Below are 17,007 nucleotides of genomic sequence, written 5' to 3' on the forward strand. Positions count from 1 at the left end.
TTGGTGTCCAGAGTTCTGCCAAGGAGATAGCATTTGGTCCCACGCTTTTAAGCTGTTACCAAAGGAGAATCAAGTTTTGAAAAGATGTGTAAAAAGAAGATTCTGTCATTGACTGCTTTCTTCCATGGTCCAAATTTGGTTCCAATATTTGATTTTATACACTGAAAAACATATTGAGTATGTACTGTGGGCATTTCCCAATGTAAGATGTAACTTTCTAAATAAAGTTTTATCTGGACTTCTTTATTTAAATCAATTAAGCCTTGAAGGCAATGTGGTAAATCAAAATTAATTGCAGGGGATAGATAAAAATCTAGATTAGAACAAGCAGGTAAAATTAGTAGGTGATTATTCAATTTATAAACGCATTAATCATTGTAATACTTCAAATTATGAGCTCCCCTAATGGGCTAGAAATGATTCAATTAGAAAATTTATATTTGCATACCACTCTCAGAAACTCATGGATTGGCCCCAAACAAGGCATCCTTGTGAATTTAACTATAGTGAAGTATCTTAAATGGCCCACCAGAAAAAATAAAGGAAGTCTAACATTTGCCATTGCCTGCTCTCAAATAGAGATGTAAATGAGAATTAATAAGCCTCAATCGCTGAAGGGAAAGTGAATTTCTTTTTGCTCCTAGCAAGAAGGAAAAGGAAACTTCTTGTCATTTGACACGTTCCTTGCTACTAAGAGGGCAGCTGCCTGCTACAAATACCAAATCCTCGCTCTGAACAGCTGATGAATCATTTATCATCACATTGATTTTCTCATTCTTTCTCTTTTGGAGGGTGGAGGAGTTTATCTCCATTAAAATTGGTCACAGTGTGAGACTCAACTGAAATGGGTTAGCAAATGCAAACTGATATAGATACCAAGATATCAGGTTATCTGGGAAAGTGGGCTACAACTCACAAATATGGAAGAGAGAAGGTGTGAGGGAGTGACAGACTTGTGAAAAGTGACGTCTGCAGAGACCCCGCAGCATACAAGTCCTCCTGTACAAAAGGGGTGAAGAAGAACTGGCCTTGAGCTGTGTTGGGAGGTGTGGGAGGTGGGGGAAAACTCGGCCAAATCACTCAAAGCTCCCAGGACCTGTTTTCTCCTCTGTAAACTAGGAGAGCTGGGCCAGATTATCTCAAATATCCATGCTAGGGTAAGATTCTAGAGCCTGGCAAGCACAGTAGGGTTTGGGGGAGCATTATGTTGACAATGCATTTTTGAAGTAGGTTTACATTGTCATTTTGAAGGGTATTGTATCTAAGTATAAATAGACTTTTTAAGCGAAATCAGTCAGTCAGAGAAAGACAAATATCATATGACTTCACTCATATGAGGACTTTAAGATACGAAACAGATGAACTTAAGGGAAGGGAAGCAAAAATAATATAAAAACAGGGAGGGGGACAAAAACATAAGAGACTTAAATATGGAGAACAAACAGAGGGTTACTGGAGGGGTTGTGGGAGGGGGTTGGGCTAAATGGATAAGGGGCACTAAGGAATCTACTCCTGAAATCATTGTTGCACTAGATGCTAACTAACTTGGATATAAACTTAAAAAAAAATAACTTAAATAAAAAAAAATTTTTAAATAGATTTTTTAAACGTTTTATACTTGTAAATTTTATTTTTATACACATAAAAGATTTTGTCTCAAATTATGAATAATGTGTAATTATAAATGACTGTTAAAATTACATAAAATTATGAATAATTTATAATTATTAAAGAATTGTAATAATTATCAATGATTTCCATTATATATTATAATTTATTAAAATCATTTTTTAGACTTTTTATTTTTTTACTCTTTCAATGTTTTATAAGTATGTGTCGTCATCACTTTCTACCCATAGGATGCATACACACACCCGCAGGTTTTCATAGCTGGTATATTCATGCCGTCAAGCTGCCTTCCAGCTGGAACACAGATGCAATGAAGGCAAGCAGTCCTGTTGTTGTAGCAGCTAAAGGCAGAACCCCCACATGGGCACCCAGGCTGGCTGCCGTGCTAGAAGGCCACCGCTCCTCCCTGAAATCCCCACCCTTTGGAAGACTAACACTTTGGGGACCAGCCAGGCCCTCCTTCTCCTCAGCTCCTCACCATCTCCCAGAGAGTGACTGAGAGCCAAGCTTGCCAAAGAAGGCTTAGAAGCCCATCCCCTGATAAATGGAGAATAATGAGTCTTAGGTAACATCATGCAGCCGACCCACAGGTAAGTACTCTACCTTGTAAGCTCTTCTCGAAGATGTCCGGGGTCCACTGGGAAAAATTTCACCATAAATTTGAAAACAACCTCCTTAGGATCTTAAAACATAATTATCTCCATAAGTTTTATTTAAATGTCCATCACAACAGTTACAGGTATTTACACACACACACACACACACACACACACACACACACACACATACACACTTCCCTCTCTCCTCTCCCCTCTTCTCCCCATCACTGCTTCCCTCAGACTTTTCTTTTAAATTTCAATTTTCCACATTTCTAGGATGGTGCTATTTCTGGATCGTGTCTTTATGTGGATAGCAATCGGGAAAGTTTCCCTGTCCCTCTTTCTACCCTCTCTCCCTTTGAGTTTCTTTTTGTAAACATGTGCCTCTTTCTGGGCCCTACTGTGTCCTCTATGATGCGTCCCAGTTAGAAAATATATATACCACTTGCCTCTTTGGGATTCTGCGCTCCTGGCTGAGAGAAAGGCCCAGCTTTAGAAGCAGGTATTTATCATCTGACTCAAGGTTCTCATAAAAGGAACTAGAGGTGAGTGTATGTATGGAGTGGTACCTCTTTGTTGCTTAAAATCGACATTAAGAAAACACATCTAGGGGTGCCTGAGTGACTCAGTCAGTTAAGCATCCAACTTTGGCTCAGGTCATGGTCTCATGATTCATGGGTTCGAGCCCGGCATCGGGCTCTGTGCTGAGGATTCGCTCTCTCCCTTTCTCTCTGCCCCTCCCCAACTCATGTGCATGTGCCCTCGCTCTTTCTCTCTCTCAAAATAAATAAACTTAAAAAAGAGAAAACACGGGGCGCCTGGGTGGCGCAGTCGGTTGGGCGTCCGACTTCAGCCAGGTCACGATCTCGCGGTCCGTGAGTTCGAGCCCCGCGTCGGGCTCTGGGCTGATGGCTCAGAGCCTGGAGCCTGTTTCCGATTCTGTGTCTCCCTCTCTCTCTGCCCCTCCCCCGTTCATGCTCTGTCTCTCTCTCTGTCCCAAAAATAAATAAACGTTGAAAAAAAAAAAATTTAAAAAAAAAAAAAAAAAAAAAAAGAGAAAACACATTACTTGTCTTCACCCCTACTTGCATTTGAAAAAAAAAAAAAAGAAACTCTTTGCATCAAAAGCAAATATTTGTGGAGTGCCTATTATAGGCCAAGCGTTGCACCAGGCAGGTGCCGGGAATGAAAAGACAATGAAGTACTCATAGTCTGGGAGGATGGGCAGCAGCACAGACTAATGTCAGTGTTGAGTACTGGGGAAGCAGAAGAGGGAGAAAAGAGGGCTCCTAGTTCGATTTGAATTTTAGATAAACCATGATCACATGGGAAATACTTATACAAAGAAATTATTCTTTGTTTACCTGAAGTTCCAATTTAGGTGGACATCTTTTATCTGAGAACCCTACGCCTGAAGTGAATTTTGTCACAGGCAGGAAAGGTAGGAGTATGAAGGGGGTCGATGGCAGAGGTAAAGCTAGAAAGGCAGGCAGAGTCTGTGCTTTGCGGATCCTGCTAACGAGTTTGGGCTTTATTCTAAGGGCAATGAGGAGCCGTGGAAGCATTTTCAGCCGGGGTGTGATGTGGTCAGCTTTGTATTTTCAATAGTTACCTTTGGAGTAGTGTACATGATGGATCAGGGGAATCAGTTAGGAACTGTTGGAATAAGGTGACACGGGATTATAATGTGGTGGGAACAGATGGAGGTGCGGAAGCCCCAACCCAGAGAGCACGCGAGGGAAGAGACGCTGTAAAACAGCGTGTCTTGGGCGCCTGGGTGGCTCAGTCGGTTAAGTATCCAATTCTTGATTTCGGCTCGGGTCATGATCTCATGGTTGGTGGGAGTGAGCCCTGCATCGGGCTCTGTGCTGACTGACAGTGTGGAGCCTGCTTGGGATTCTCTCTCTCTCCCTCTGTCTCTGCCCCTCCCCCGGCTCTTGCGAGCGCGCGCGTGCGCACGCGCTCTCTCTCTGTCTCTCTCTCTCAAAATAAACACACTTAAAAATAAAAGCATTTCTCAGAGTGTTGACTGAAATCTGCCTGCATCAGAACCACCTGTGGAATTTGTTTAAAATGCAAGCTGCTGCCCCCCCCCAACCCGGGAATGAGGCCCAGGAATCTGCATTTGAACAAGTGATCCTGACACACACTGAAATTTAAGCACCACACTAGGTGGTGAAATCCGGGTGGAGGGAAAATTCCATACGTACTAGGCACTCAAATACGAAATGAAACAAATGGACAGTGTCTGTGACATTGGATAAAACTAAAACATCTTCGGGTAGAAGGTAAATGGCAGTGCAGACTGACATAAGGACCAAGGTCAGCCTGCCCTAAAATGGGCACTTAGGCATTAGGATTATTTTGACTTAAAAGCAATCAAAACCCAGTCAATTCAGGAAATGCTTTTTACCTCCCCCTCAACTGGCTAAATTTACACTGGAAAGGAAGAGCCTGTACCAGGAAGAGAGCTATCACCTGAGATAACTCCGTTATAACATGAACTAGGTGTGGCAGACAGGGAGGAACTTCGCTAGGCCTTTTGATCAAAGTCCTCTATGTCCCATTGTGTCTGAGTGGCCCAGCAAACATTTGTTTACCAAACATTTACTTTTTCTTCCTCCTGTGAAGTGCATTCCTTCCCTCTGAGGTCCCACACCCTGCCCCCTTCTCCTTAGTTCTGGAGGACACATTTATCTCATTTCACCTGTCTTTGGAATTTCCATGCCTGTGTGGATTCCCCATACGTATGAGATTAAATTTGAATTTCTCTTGTTCATCTGTCTCCTGTCCATTTGATTCTTAGTCTGGCTAGAAGGACCTTGAAGGGCAGAGGAAATTTTTCCTTCCCCAAGAACATGAAGGATGCGCAAAGATTTGCAGTGCTGGAGTCCGAGCCAGTCCACAGAGTGCTGTAATTACCAGCATAGATCCAGGAGCATGAGTTTTTTCCTCTTGGGCAAAATTAAAACGATTTTTTTAATTGCTAAATTCACTGGATATACAAAGGATTAAAATAATACATCGAAGCCCTTTTCTCCCTTATATTTGGTGAGGAATAGTGTGGTGTTGCTGAAATATTTTCAAGCTGTCACTGGGAATTACATCCCTTAAGTGATTTTCCATACTTACTTTTTACTTGCTTTGTAATGGGCTTCAGTATCTCCAACCAGACCTGTGATAACATTAATGAAAAAGTTGGTAGAACATGGCATTGAGTGCAGCTTTTTTTTTTTTTTTTGGTAATGGACAAAAGTCAACACGAAATAAACAAATACCAAGACTACTGAGATCCCTTCTAAGGACAGTTAGAAACAGTGGTGTCAGAGATGACGTACCTCGACCATACTCAATCAGCCCCCTAGTATTTACCCAATGACAGTGAACACTGTTGATCTATAAACTCTTCGTTGTTGACATTTGAATCACTGCTCCCCTGCCTAAGTGGGATGACAAAGGTGTCACATACAAGGCTCGTTAGTGGCTACAAAGACTAATGAAGGCATTTGGCTCTGCATTTGAATCCTAAAGCCTCCAAATGCCAGCTTAGTAGATATAACGAGCCTTTCTGGGAAGGTGCTGGTGCTGGATAACGGAATTGCCAAGGCAGGACACGGCAGGAAGAACATCCAGAATGTTGGGGCCTGAGAGAGGGGAAAGAAGAGTCCCCTACTCATTGGTAAGGTTAGGAGCCTTCATTCTGGAGGCTGATGTCCAGCCTCAGGGAAAATCAGAACAGATAAAGCACAGATTGCTGTTCCCAGGGTGACAAAAGAGGAGCGTAGGGTAGAAAAGTCTGTTTGGTAAACTGAGGCGACTTTAAATAGACAAAGAGGGAGGAGGGACAATAGTTGTTTAAGCTGGTCATTTTGCAAGGGTTTAAATTTTTTTTTTTCCAACGTTTATTTATTTTTGGGACAGAGAGAGACAGAGCATGAACGGGGGAGGGGCAGAGAGAGAGGGAGACACAGAATCGGAAACAGGCTCCAGGCTCTGAGCCATCAGCCCAGAGCCTGACGCGGGGCTCGAACTCACGGACCGCGAGATCGTGACCTGGCTGAAGTCGGACGCTTAACCGACTGCGCCACCCAGGCGCCCCATGCAAGGGTTTAAATGCTTTTTCATTTTTCAGTCAGGTTTGAGCGCTCCATACCTGGCTGCAAACTGCATTTTAGAAGCAATCCTAGACACAAAGAACCCTATAATGAAAGCAACTTACATTATTTCCAGAATGGCTACAGAATTCTAATCCAAAATATTCCTTTTCAGCAAGATTTAGGTGGCTGCAACTCAGGTTAAACAGCGCCTTCCCGGATGACTTTTGCTAAACAAAACAGAGAGATCATAGCACAGTTTGCATTCCTGACCTGATAGTGTTACTGCAGTGTGGGAGAAAGGGTGGGGGCAGCCCAACTCTTAAAGCACTTTCGGGTAAGCACGGTTTAGAGGTCTTGCTTGCATCCTCTCAAAAGACGATGTTTCACAGATAAATACATGCCTCTACCTGTAGATTGTTTTAGGGCCTCCCCCCCCCCGCTTAAAAAGCCTCAGACTAATGACAAATCCTCTTGGAAAAAGAGAGCCTTGCACTTAACTATGGCGAGATCTGCAAATCTACCCCTTCAATGGAATTCTTTAATCAATTTCATCCCACAGGCAATTTGAATGATTTCCCCCCAAATTGACAGACAGTTTAATCAAGATGCAAATCTGACCTGCTTAAAATCCTTCTGTGGCTCCCCTCAGGATAAAGTCTCTAGTCTTCGCTCAGGAGGCTGGGCCCAACTTAGGCTCAAGCTCACGTGGCCCCGCCTGCCCCTCCGGCCTCTTCTCTTGCCCCTCCCCCTCGCTGGCATTTTCCTTGCTAATAATCGCAGCCTGCTCGCAGTTCCCCGCACACATCAAGTAGTTTCATGGCTCCGGCTTCTGCTCCCCTGTCATTCCTTCTCCACAGACCGCCCTTCCCACCCTTCTTTGGTTTGGCTCACTCCTACTCAGCTCAGATGCCATCTTCCCTGGAGAGCTTTCCCCGGATACCTATCAGCCACAGGGTGAGCCAAGGGCAACCTCCGTGCTCCCAAACACCCTCTCTTACCTCCAGCGTGCACTTTGAACCCGGATGTCTGTCTTTCCCATGAGACTGAATGCCTTCCTAGCAGGGACCTTGCTTTATTTTTCTTGTTACCCACCACGTCTAACTCAAAGCCTGGCACCTAGTAGGGGCTCTTGAATGTTTGTTGCTCTGACATGAAATTGACCAAATTACTCATAGGAGCTCCTTGAGTAGACTTCACTTTGCTGCTTTTCCCACCAAATCTGGGTCCAGCATAACTCGTTCACATAGGGCCACACGGTTTTGTTTTTGTTTTTCTTCATAAAGCCCACGTACACGGTGAACACAAAACAGCCCCTTTCCTGGGCTTCTCTGAGAACAGGAGCTTTGAAGATCTCTCTGAAAATGTCCCGGAGCCGTTGCAGGGAGGGCCGTGATGGGAAAATTGGGCCCTGGATGATAGGCGCAAAGAAATGCTGCTGAAAACCTCTAGTTAAAGCCAAGTCACGTGGTGCCTATGCCGCTGCAAAGGAAGCCGGGTTGCAGCCGGGTGAGGGGAAATGTAGTTGGAAATCACCGACCCGTAGAATTTACGGCAACCTTGAGAGGTCAGAGAGCCCAGCCACCCTCCTCCCACCCCCTACCCTCTCCCTCAAGGCAGTGCCACGCGGAGCAGGGGCCCACATCTGGGATTTAATAGCTTCCAGGAAGGCGACCTACCCCACCCCCTCCCCCCAGCGACCCCAAATGCTCCCCTCTCCCCTGGACTTCTCTCTACTTAGTTACACTGTCCAAAGCTCCACCACCAGCTCGAGATTCATGTGGGTCAGCCAGGGTCCTATTTTAAAATGCAAATAGGCCGCAAGGGGTAAAACCTACTGCATCCCCAGCACCTGGAGAAAGCTTGAGGGAGAGGGGGTTTGATTTTATGTGGGAGGTCACATTGGAGCTGCGGTCTGGGAAGAGGGGGTCAGCCCACACAGAGTGGGGGGGTGCAAGGGCATGAAGGGCATTGGGGCGCAGTGGAGGAGGGGGACGTCTGGAAGGGAGGAGGGAAGGGGGAGTTTTTGCCTATGTGGCAACCTTGCCTAGGGCAAGTGCTGACACAGACCATTCCAGACAGATGAGATCGCTCCTATTTTTAAAGCCCTCCAGACAAGGAGCTGCCACGGGATTTTTATTATGAGAAAGAAAAAAGAAGAATTTCTAAAGAGAGATATGACAGCAATACTTTTTCCGACACCAAAGAAACATTTCAGTCATGAGGACCAAATTCTGTCATAGGCTCTGGTTTCTTCGCAAACAACTTAGGAAACTCAAGATTTTCCTTTCTCCTCCTCATTTTTGATTCTTTTTTTCCACCAGAGTATTTAATCCTCCCCATCAAGGCTGCCACATTCCATGTGTTTGTGTATTTAAATGTTTCTGCAGTCACAAAGAATAAATATATAGCCATTCTTGTAAGGATTCCGATCAAGGCTTCCTTTTTGCTTTCTTCCGTAAGATCCCATACCATGTTTATAAGAGTAATCTACTGAGTCTTCCATCCCCACACATGTTGCCAATTGGCTCTAAAAGCCTTTGGCATTTATGCCTTTGGAGGTCAGGCGCTCACGTGGCTCGGGCTCTCCACCCCCATTTCCGGAGAGGCATTTCCCCTTCAGCCCTCCATAATGTACCTCAAAATTGGCCAGCCTTGTGGAACGTGTTGCATAAGAGGTAAGGGCTTGGTTCTGTCTCAACATGCAGGCTTTAATGTTTTTCAACCATGATAATCCAATTCCTCAATTTTTAGGTTACGATTATTTTTCTCATAATATCTCTTTCTATACAACTTTTCTATTTTCTCTTTTCTGGACTTTTCTGTTTCTTTTCTGGACTTTTGAATCTCTTTTCCATTCCATGTTTGTGTTTAAACTGACACTTCAACGTTCTGATCAAGCTCTTTAGTGGATCTAAATTCTTTACTACCGGTCCCCCCTCAAGGAATTGGAACTACAATCCTGAATCCTGTTTTACCCTCCCCCTTGGATTACAGTAGAACAACGTTTATCTTAAAAAGAAAACTTTTTATATAGGGGCTCGTGGGTGGCTTAGAAGGTTAAGCGTCTGACTCTTGATTTTGGCTCAGGTTATGATCTCACGGTTGTGAGATCAAATCCCGCATTGGGCTCCATGCCGAGCGTGGAGCCTGCTTGGGATTCTCTCTCTCCCCCCTCTATCTGTGTCCCTCCCTGACATGCATGCATGTGTGCAAACTCTCTCTCTCTCTCTCTCAAAAATAAATACTTGAAAGCATACATATGTGTGTACAGTTGACCCTCGAGCAACACAGGTTTGAAGTGCATGGGTACACTTGTATATGGATTTGTTTTGTTAAATACAGTACAATACTGCAGTGTAGCACTACAAATGTATTTTATCTTTCTTACGATTTTCTTAATAACATTTTCTTTTTTCTAGCTTACTGTATTGTAAGAATACAGTATAGAATACAGAGAACATACAAAATATGTATTAATTGATTGTGTTATTGGTAAGGCTTCCAGTCAACAGTAAGCAGACTGTTAGTAGTTAAGTTTTGGAGGAGTGAAAAGATAGAGATGGATTTTCGACTGTGTAAGGGGTCAGTATCCCTAACTCTTGTGTTGTTCAAGGATTAGATAGATACATACACAATTTAAAACTTTTTTTAGAACTTCTATTTACAGTCTCCAATTTACAAACTGTGTTTTAATCATTGGACATTGATTTCTGGGGAGCTCCAAACTCCTCTTCTCATGGGAACAACAAATGTTCAAGGTAGTTATCTGTACCCAACAATCTGCCAAAGCTTCTAGGCCCCCAGAGCTGTCATGTGACAATTTGCTACATCAAACCTGAATTGTAATCGTGCTCTACTCACTTATTAGCTGAATGAATTGGGGAGAATCTTTTACCTCGCAGATTTACCTGCCTTTTCCAGGTACCTGAAAACAGAAACCACGTGTTTGACTACCTGGAAGTATGTATATATGTTTGCTGAATACGTAGATGAATGGATCCGAACAATTAACTTGATTCCTATACATTAGTAAGACAGTTCTTTCAGGAGGAAGAACAAATTAGTCACTGTGTGGCCTAGGGCAAGTTACTGAATCTTTCAGAGCCTCAGTTTACTCAGCTGTGAAATGGAGATAATGGTACTCTTATCTTGGGGGGCGTGGGTGGTTCAGCCGGTTGAACGTCAGACTTGATTTCGGCTCGGGTCATGATCTCATGGTTCGTGGGAGTAAGCCCCGCTTCGGGCTCTGCGCTGACAGCATGAGCCTGCTTGGGATTCTCTCTCTCCCTCTCTCTCTGGCCCTTCTCTGCTCATGTGCGCACATGCGTGTGCATGCTCACTCTCTCTCTCTCTCTCTCTCTCTCTCTCAAAATAAATAAATAAGCTTACAAAATAGATTTATCTCATGGAGTTGTGAGAATTAAACAAGATAATTCACGCCAAAGGCTTAGTACGGTGCCTGGTATGTCATATGATTTAAGCAATTAATGATTAAGCAGTGGATTTAATTAATTAATTAATTAATTCTGTCTCTGCCGCCAACTGAAGAGAGCCCCATTCGAGGCTCGGAGTCACGAACCATGAGATCATAACCTGAGCCAAAGTCAGACGTTTAACCAGGCACCCCTGGATTTTTTTTTTTTTAAATGAGCAAGGACAGTAGAAACTCTCTTAATGAAATTCCACTTGGTGATGCACAGAGAATGCTTTACATTCCCTCTTTAACACATTGGCAGATGCTTGTGTCATGATGAACGTTCATGACTAGTAGACTGCTCTAATGGTTGTGTACTTCTACACCCATCAATTGAGTTCCATGCGCAATAATTATTTTCTTGAACATATTTTTGATCATTCTACTTGTTATAATTACACAAATTAAATGGTATGTACACCAAGGAATTATGAACACTGAAAGCAAGAATTGTTTCTGTGAAAACTAAGTTCATCACTTTGCAAAAACTCAGTAAGGGGGAATCCCCAAAAATGTGCTGTCGTATTAGTTTTGCACATGACAGCAGTAAAATATTGCAGGAGAAAAATCCAGAAGGATTCTGTACTCAAATTGCTTTGCAAGCATCTACATTGTTTTTCCACATTAAATAAGTGAATGCTGAAAATCATAGATGATGAGTTATTGGTGTGGTTTATGGAAGAAAGACAAAGAGAACCAGAAGTCCATACTCAAAAAAGCTCTGACCCTACAGCAAAAGACTGGCATATGAATAACAATGTATATGTTTTATGTCAAAATTAGAAGTTTCAGGGGAATCTGGCTAGCTCAGTGAGTGGAGCATGCAACTCTGATCTCGGGGTTGTGAGTTTGAGCCCCACGTTGGGTATAGAGTTTACTTAAAAAAATAAAATCTTAAAAAAAAATTAGAAGCTTGGGGCGAATGGGTGGCTCAGTTGGTTAAACATCTGACTCTTGAATTCAGCTCAGGTCATGGTCTCACAGTTCTTGGGTTTGAGCCCTGTGTCAGGCTCTGTGCTGACAGCAAGAACCCTGCTTGGGATTCTCTGACTCCCCCTATCTGGCTGTCTCTTGCTCGAGTGCTCTCTCTCTCTCTCTCAAAAATAAATAAACATTAAATTTTTTTAAAAAAATTAGAAGCTTAAGGTGTCTGTGTGTGTACTTTGATTTTCTGCTTTGACAAACTTTATCAATTAACTAACAACCACCTTTGACCACATAGATAAGGAGATTCTAATGTATTTATATATTTTGTGTGTACTTTAAAAAATATAGACTGTACAACTAAGGTTTCAGAAAAGGATAAACTGAAACAAAATACAGCATATTATTAACAGTAGCATAATCAGTATTTTTAATTTTTTCTTATAGTTGTTATATTTTTCCTGTTTCCAGTGCTGACTTCCACATTCAAAATATTTCTCATGTTCCCCTCAGGAAATTGTTCTTGAAGTCACAGATGATAATCACTCATTCTTTTGACTTTATGGTTCTGTCTCTCTTTTTATCCCCAAATATGACTGTATTAGCTTTGGCTGCCATGACAAAATGCCATAGACTGGGTGACTTATACAACAAAAATTTATTTCTCATTTAGTTTTAAAGGCTGGGAGTTTGAAATCCGGGTACCACCAGCAAGGTCAGGTTCTGTGAGACCTATCTTCTTGGCTTGCAGATGGCTGCCTTCTCACTGTGTCCTCACATATCAGAAAGATAACTCCCTCCTCCTCCTCCTTCTTCTTCTTCTTTTAAGATTTTACTTTTAAGTAACCTCCACACCCAACCTGGAGCTTGAACTCATGACCCTGAGCTCAAGAAAGCACAACTAACTGAGCCAGCCAGGCGCCCCTCTCTTCTTCTTATAAGGGCACCAAACCTATTGGATCAGGACTCCACTCTTATGATCTGATTTAACCTTAATGACTTCCTAAACTAAAAGCCCTATCTCCAAATACAATCACGTTAGTCACACTGGGGGTTAGAGGCTCAACATATAAACTTGGGTGGGACACGATTCGGTCCATAGCAGTGACCCAGCTTGATGGCCCACTTTAGTTACCATATCTGGTCTTTATGACTTTGGCTCTTTCCAAACATTAAATCCACTCTGAAATAATGAAGATTTGTGAGGCATTTTGGAAAGAATGTGCCCAGTTACAGAAGGCCAAAAAAGAGTTCCAAGAATGTGCTGAGTACCTACAATAAATATTAGGAGGCACCACATCATGGTGGCTAAGAATGTGGGTCCTGGAACCAGACACACCTGGGTCTAGTTCTGCCCTCTATCTGCTAGAGGGGTGATCTTGGGCAGGCTATTTAATCTCTCTGAGTTTCAGTTTCCTTAATTCTAAAACAGGACTGTCAGAAGCCAAACACCAAAGGCCATATATTATATGATTCCATTTATATGAATGTCCAGAACAGACAAATCCATAGGGATTGGGGACTGGGTGGAATGGGGAATGACTGCTAATTAGTATGGGGCTTCTTTTTGGAAGGATGGAAATATTCTGGAATTCGAAAATTGTGAAGTTTGCACAACACAGTGAGTATACTAAAAACCATTGGACTGTACAGTTTAAAAGGATGAATTTTGTGGTATGTAAATTGCATCTCAATTTTTAAAAATTCATAGAGAGCATCAAATGAGGATATTGAGGTTGAGTACTTTACATAACATCTGGTCCGTAGGAAGAGCTCAAGAAGTGTTGACTGTAGGATGACGATTATTTTATCATCCAAACTGGCACACTTTTGAAGGTTGACAGGGGTAGTAGTAATTATTTTTTTTAATATTTATTTATTTTGAGAGGGAGAGAGAGAGCATGCACATGAGTGTGTGGGGGGGGGGGCGGGTGGCAGAGAGGAGAGAGAGAGAAACTCAAGCAGGCTCCGTGCTGTCAGTGCAGAGCCTGGTGTGGGGCTCGATCTCACAAACCGTGAGATCATGACCTAAGCCAAAATCAAGAGTCTGACACTCAATCGCTCAACTGACTGAGCCACCCAGGCACCCCAGTGGTACTAGTAATTATTATATTGTCACAACAGGTGTAAACCAGGACTGTCTTGGACGAACCCTAATGTATGGACATCTAGCTATCGGCATATGGATCACCCAAGGGGTCTGTTTTGATAAGGGCAACATTTATTTGAATATTCAAGATCAGGGAGTATTAACGATTGCACACGTAACTATAAGTATCCCCTCGGAGAAACCAGTGCCTGTTGATCATTCCTTCATTGGCAAGTGAATGGAATTGCCTTTCAGGCATGTTAACAGTCTGATTCCACATTTCCATAGGTAAGACCCAACCATAACAGCCACATGAAAAACCAGGAAGAGAACTTCATCAATTTTAGCTTTCTCCTTAATAAGCTATTAAAAGCTTTCCCTCACCTCCCCTTTATCATGTTTTTTCTCCATTTTGTGTTCTCTTTACCCAACTCTTTGTTTTTCTATTGTAATCCCCCCACCCCCACCCCCACCCACGCTCCGGGCTTACTTTTGATGCCCTTGCCTTTGTCCTTCTATGTTGCCTTTACGCTTTTGTGACCTTTCCCTCCTCTCTTTGATGCAACACACATTATTGAGCACCTATTCTGTGCCAGTTACTTTCCTCGGCTCCAGGGATACTGCGGCGAAATGGATGCAGGCATTACCACGAAGGAATACATAACAGGCTGGCAGTCAAGGCAGGCACATCAACAGGTAACTGCAGTAGTTAGGGCTAAGTGCCCTTGTGGAAGCATGTAAGCAGGGGGTAATAAGAAATCACATCCACTGGGCACCTAACTCAGAAAGATGGAAAGGGCATAGCGCAATGGATTCCTACTGGAGGAGACGCCTATTCCAAGGGAGGAAACAAGAGTTGGGGTTAGCCAGGTGAAGACAAGGATAGAAGAAGGACGTCAGAGGCAGAGGAGATTAGAAAGCCTGGTGTGAACGAAACTGCCAGCAGTGAGGTGTTCCTAACGGAGCAAGTGAGATGCAGTGACTGGAAAAGTGGGCGGGAGCCTTACCAAGATGGGCTGCCAGGAGAGGCAATACACCTGCAGGCAGGGTTTGAGGTGGGGACCTCCTGGCAGAGGTTAGGGCAGAGGCTCCCAAACTGTAAAGTGCATATGAATCAACTGGGGATCTTGCTAAAATACAGATTCGGCTGTCTGTCCTTCTCTCTGCCCCTTCCCCATGTACACTTTCTCTCTCTCTCTCAAAATAAATAAACTTTAAAGAAAAGGGGGAGGGGCACATGGGTGGCTCAGTTGGTTGAGCAGCCGACTTTTTTGTCTTTAATTTTTTTTAAAGTTTATTTACTTATTTTGACAGGGAGAGTGAGCGGGGGAGGGGCATTGAGAGACAGGCAGAGAGGATCCCACTGACAGTGTGGAGCCCAATGCGGGATTCGAACCCACGAACCATGAGATCATGATCTCAGCTGAAACTGAGTCAGGCGCTTAACGGACTGAGCCACCCAGGAGCCCCACCCCCCTTTTTTGAGCATCCGCTCTTGATCTCAGCTCAGGTCATGATCTTGCAGTTCGTAGGCTCGAGCCCCACGTCAGGCTCCCTGCTAACAGCATGGAGCCTGCTTCAGATTCTGTCTCTCCTTCTGTCTGCCCCTTCCCCACTTATACTTTCTCTCTCTCTCTCCCAAGATAAATAAATAAACTTTAAAAAAAAAATACAGATTCAGATTCAACAGGTGTGAGGTGGGGCCTAAGAATCTGTATTTATTTCTCACAAGCTCCCAGGGGAGACCGGTCTGGCTGTCGATCTGTTGATACACGTTGAGGGACAAGGGAGGAAGGAACAGGTGGAGCAGGTGGGGCTGCTGCAGCAGTTTGAGTGAGAAACGATAGATGACAGCGTGGATTTTGGCGGACAAGGAGGTGGGGTGTGAGACGTATCTCCATGGCCGGCACCATAGGGCCTGGGGAGGTGAGGGAGCATGATGAGCCTGGAGGTCCCAATGTTCTCTTTGCCTGGCCCCCCATTTGCCTTCTGCCAGGGTCGGGTTTGCTTACACCACGGCTGAGCTTAGGCTACATTCTGCTGCCTTTTATACACCTTCTGCATCACCCTTCTCATCCCCGACATTTGTTCCTTTGCCAGTTGGCCCACCGACCACATGTACAAGAAGGGGCTCTCCTGCCAGCTTGCTGCCCTCACCTCCCACCACTCCTTGCTACTGAATTCTTCCCATACCCACCTATCTGAGAGTGGGGATGCTTGGAACATTCCTCACCAATGTCTGCACATACTTGAGCCCCTCCTTTGACACTCCCTACCCTTTGCGCCAGTCTGGAAGGAAAATCACAGCTTGTCATTATCAAAAGCTTTCTGCTGACGTACAGTAACAAAATATGTTTTTGACACTCGTCTCTGATGTGTTCTCTGATTCCTTCTAAAGTCACCCAGTTGGAATGTTCTTTTGGGTTTTTATGGTGCATCTGAGAGCTTTCCTGTGTATTATCCCATTCGCAACTTCCCCCAATCACCCACTCTCGAACTGGCTGAGGATCAGTTGTGTCAAGGATAGCATAAGCGCATCGCCACTCAGCATCTTTATGTAGACAATTGTGAACTAGACCCTTCTGGCCAACCATATGGCTGATTTCCATCTCTCCTTTTCCTCGTTACATACTGAACTCTGAATGTCATTTTGGAACACAGAACCATGCAGAGCGCTTCTAGTGAGAGTATCTGATTTGTACTGAGTAGAATAGAGTCCAGAGATATGTCTGTATTTCGGTACCATTTGATACAGTTCCAGGACTAGAATGTTTTCAGTGATGCTGATTTAATTTTCAGCCATGTGGGAAAATCTTGTTCTGCATCTTGGTCTACACTCCTTCACCTCAGTCTAGCTGTTTATAAACAGCAACAGGCATGCACCTCATTTACAGAGAGTTTGGACCCCTCCAAAAGTAAGTCTTTTTCCTTCCCTGTCTTCCACAGACTACATCCAAAAATCTCAGAACACCTTAGGGACTAAACCTTGAGACTGCTCCTTCCAAAATGCTGTTTTACTTTTCCTTAAAAATGCAAATATCTTGGGGCAGCCTGGGTGGCTCAGTTGGTTGAGCATCTGACTTCAGCTCAGGTCATGGTCTCGTGGTTTGTGAGTTTGAGCCCTGCGTCGGGCTCTGTGCTGATAGCTCAGAGCCTGGAGCCTGCTTCAGATTCTGTGTCTCTGTCTCTCTGCCC

General features: G+C 43.8%; 1 protein-coding gene across 3 annotated transcripts in view; it reads right to left on the reverse strand.

Annotated features, from left to right (window-relative positions):
• FRMD7 (FERM domain containing 7) overlaps positions 1 to 17,007 on the reverse strand; it is a 51,848-nt gene that overhangs the window by 19,092 nt on the left and 15,749 nt on the right. The window contains exons 1-5 of one of the 3 annotated variants that reach the window (XM_045472469.1): positions 6,944 to 7,883; positions 6,448 to 6,552; positions 5,361 to 5,403; positions 3,841 to 3,884; positions 2,233 to 2,311 (exon numbers count right to left, since the gene is read on the reverse strand). In XM_045472469.1, coding sequence (XP_045328425.1) covers positions 2,233 to 2,285 — 53 coding nt within the window. In that variant the 5' untranslated portion in view covers positions 2,286 to 2,311; positions 3,841 to 3,884; positions 5,361 to 5,403; positions 6,448 to 6,552; positions 6,944 to 7,883. Of the gene's footprint in view, positions 1 to 2,232; positions 2,312 to 3,840; positions 3,885 to 5,360; positions 5,404 to 6,447; positions 6,553 to 6,943; positions 7,884 to 17,007 lie in introns of those variants that run through there. The other 2 variants (XM_045472468.1, XM_045472467.1) reach the window with 2 other exon arrangements.

The sequence above is a fragment of the Leopardus geoffroyi genome, chromosome X (assembly GCF_018350155.1).
Source record: "Leopardus geoffroyi isolate Oge1 chromosome X, O.geoffroyi_Oge1_pat1.0, whole genome shotgun sequence".
Taxonomy (NCBI): Eukaryota; Metazoa; Chordata; class Mammalia; order Carnivora; family Felidae; genus Leopardus; species Leopardus geoffroyi.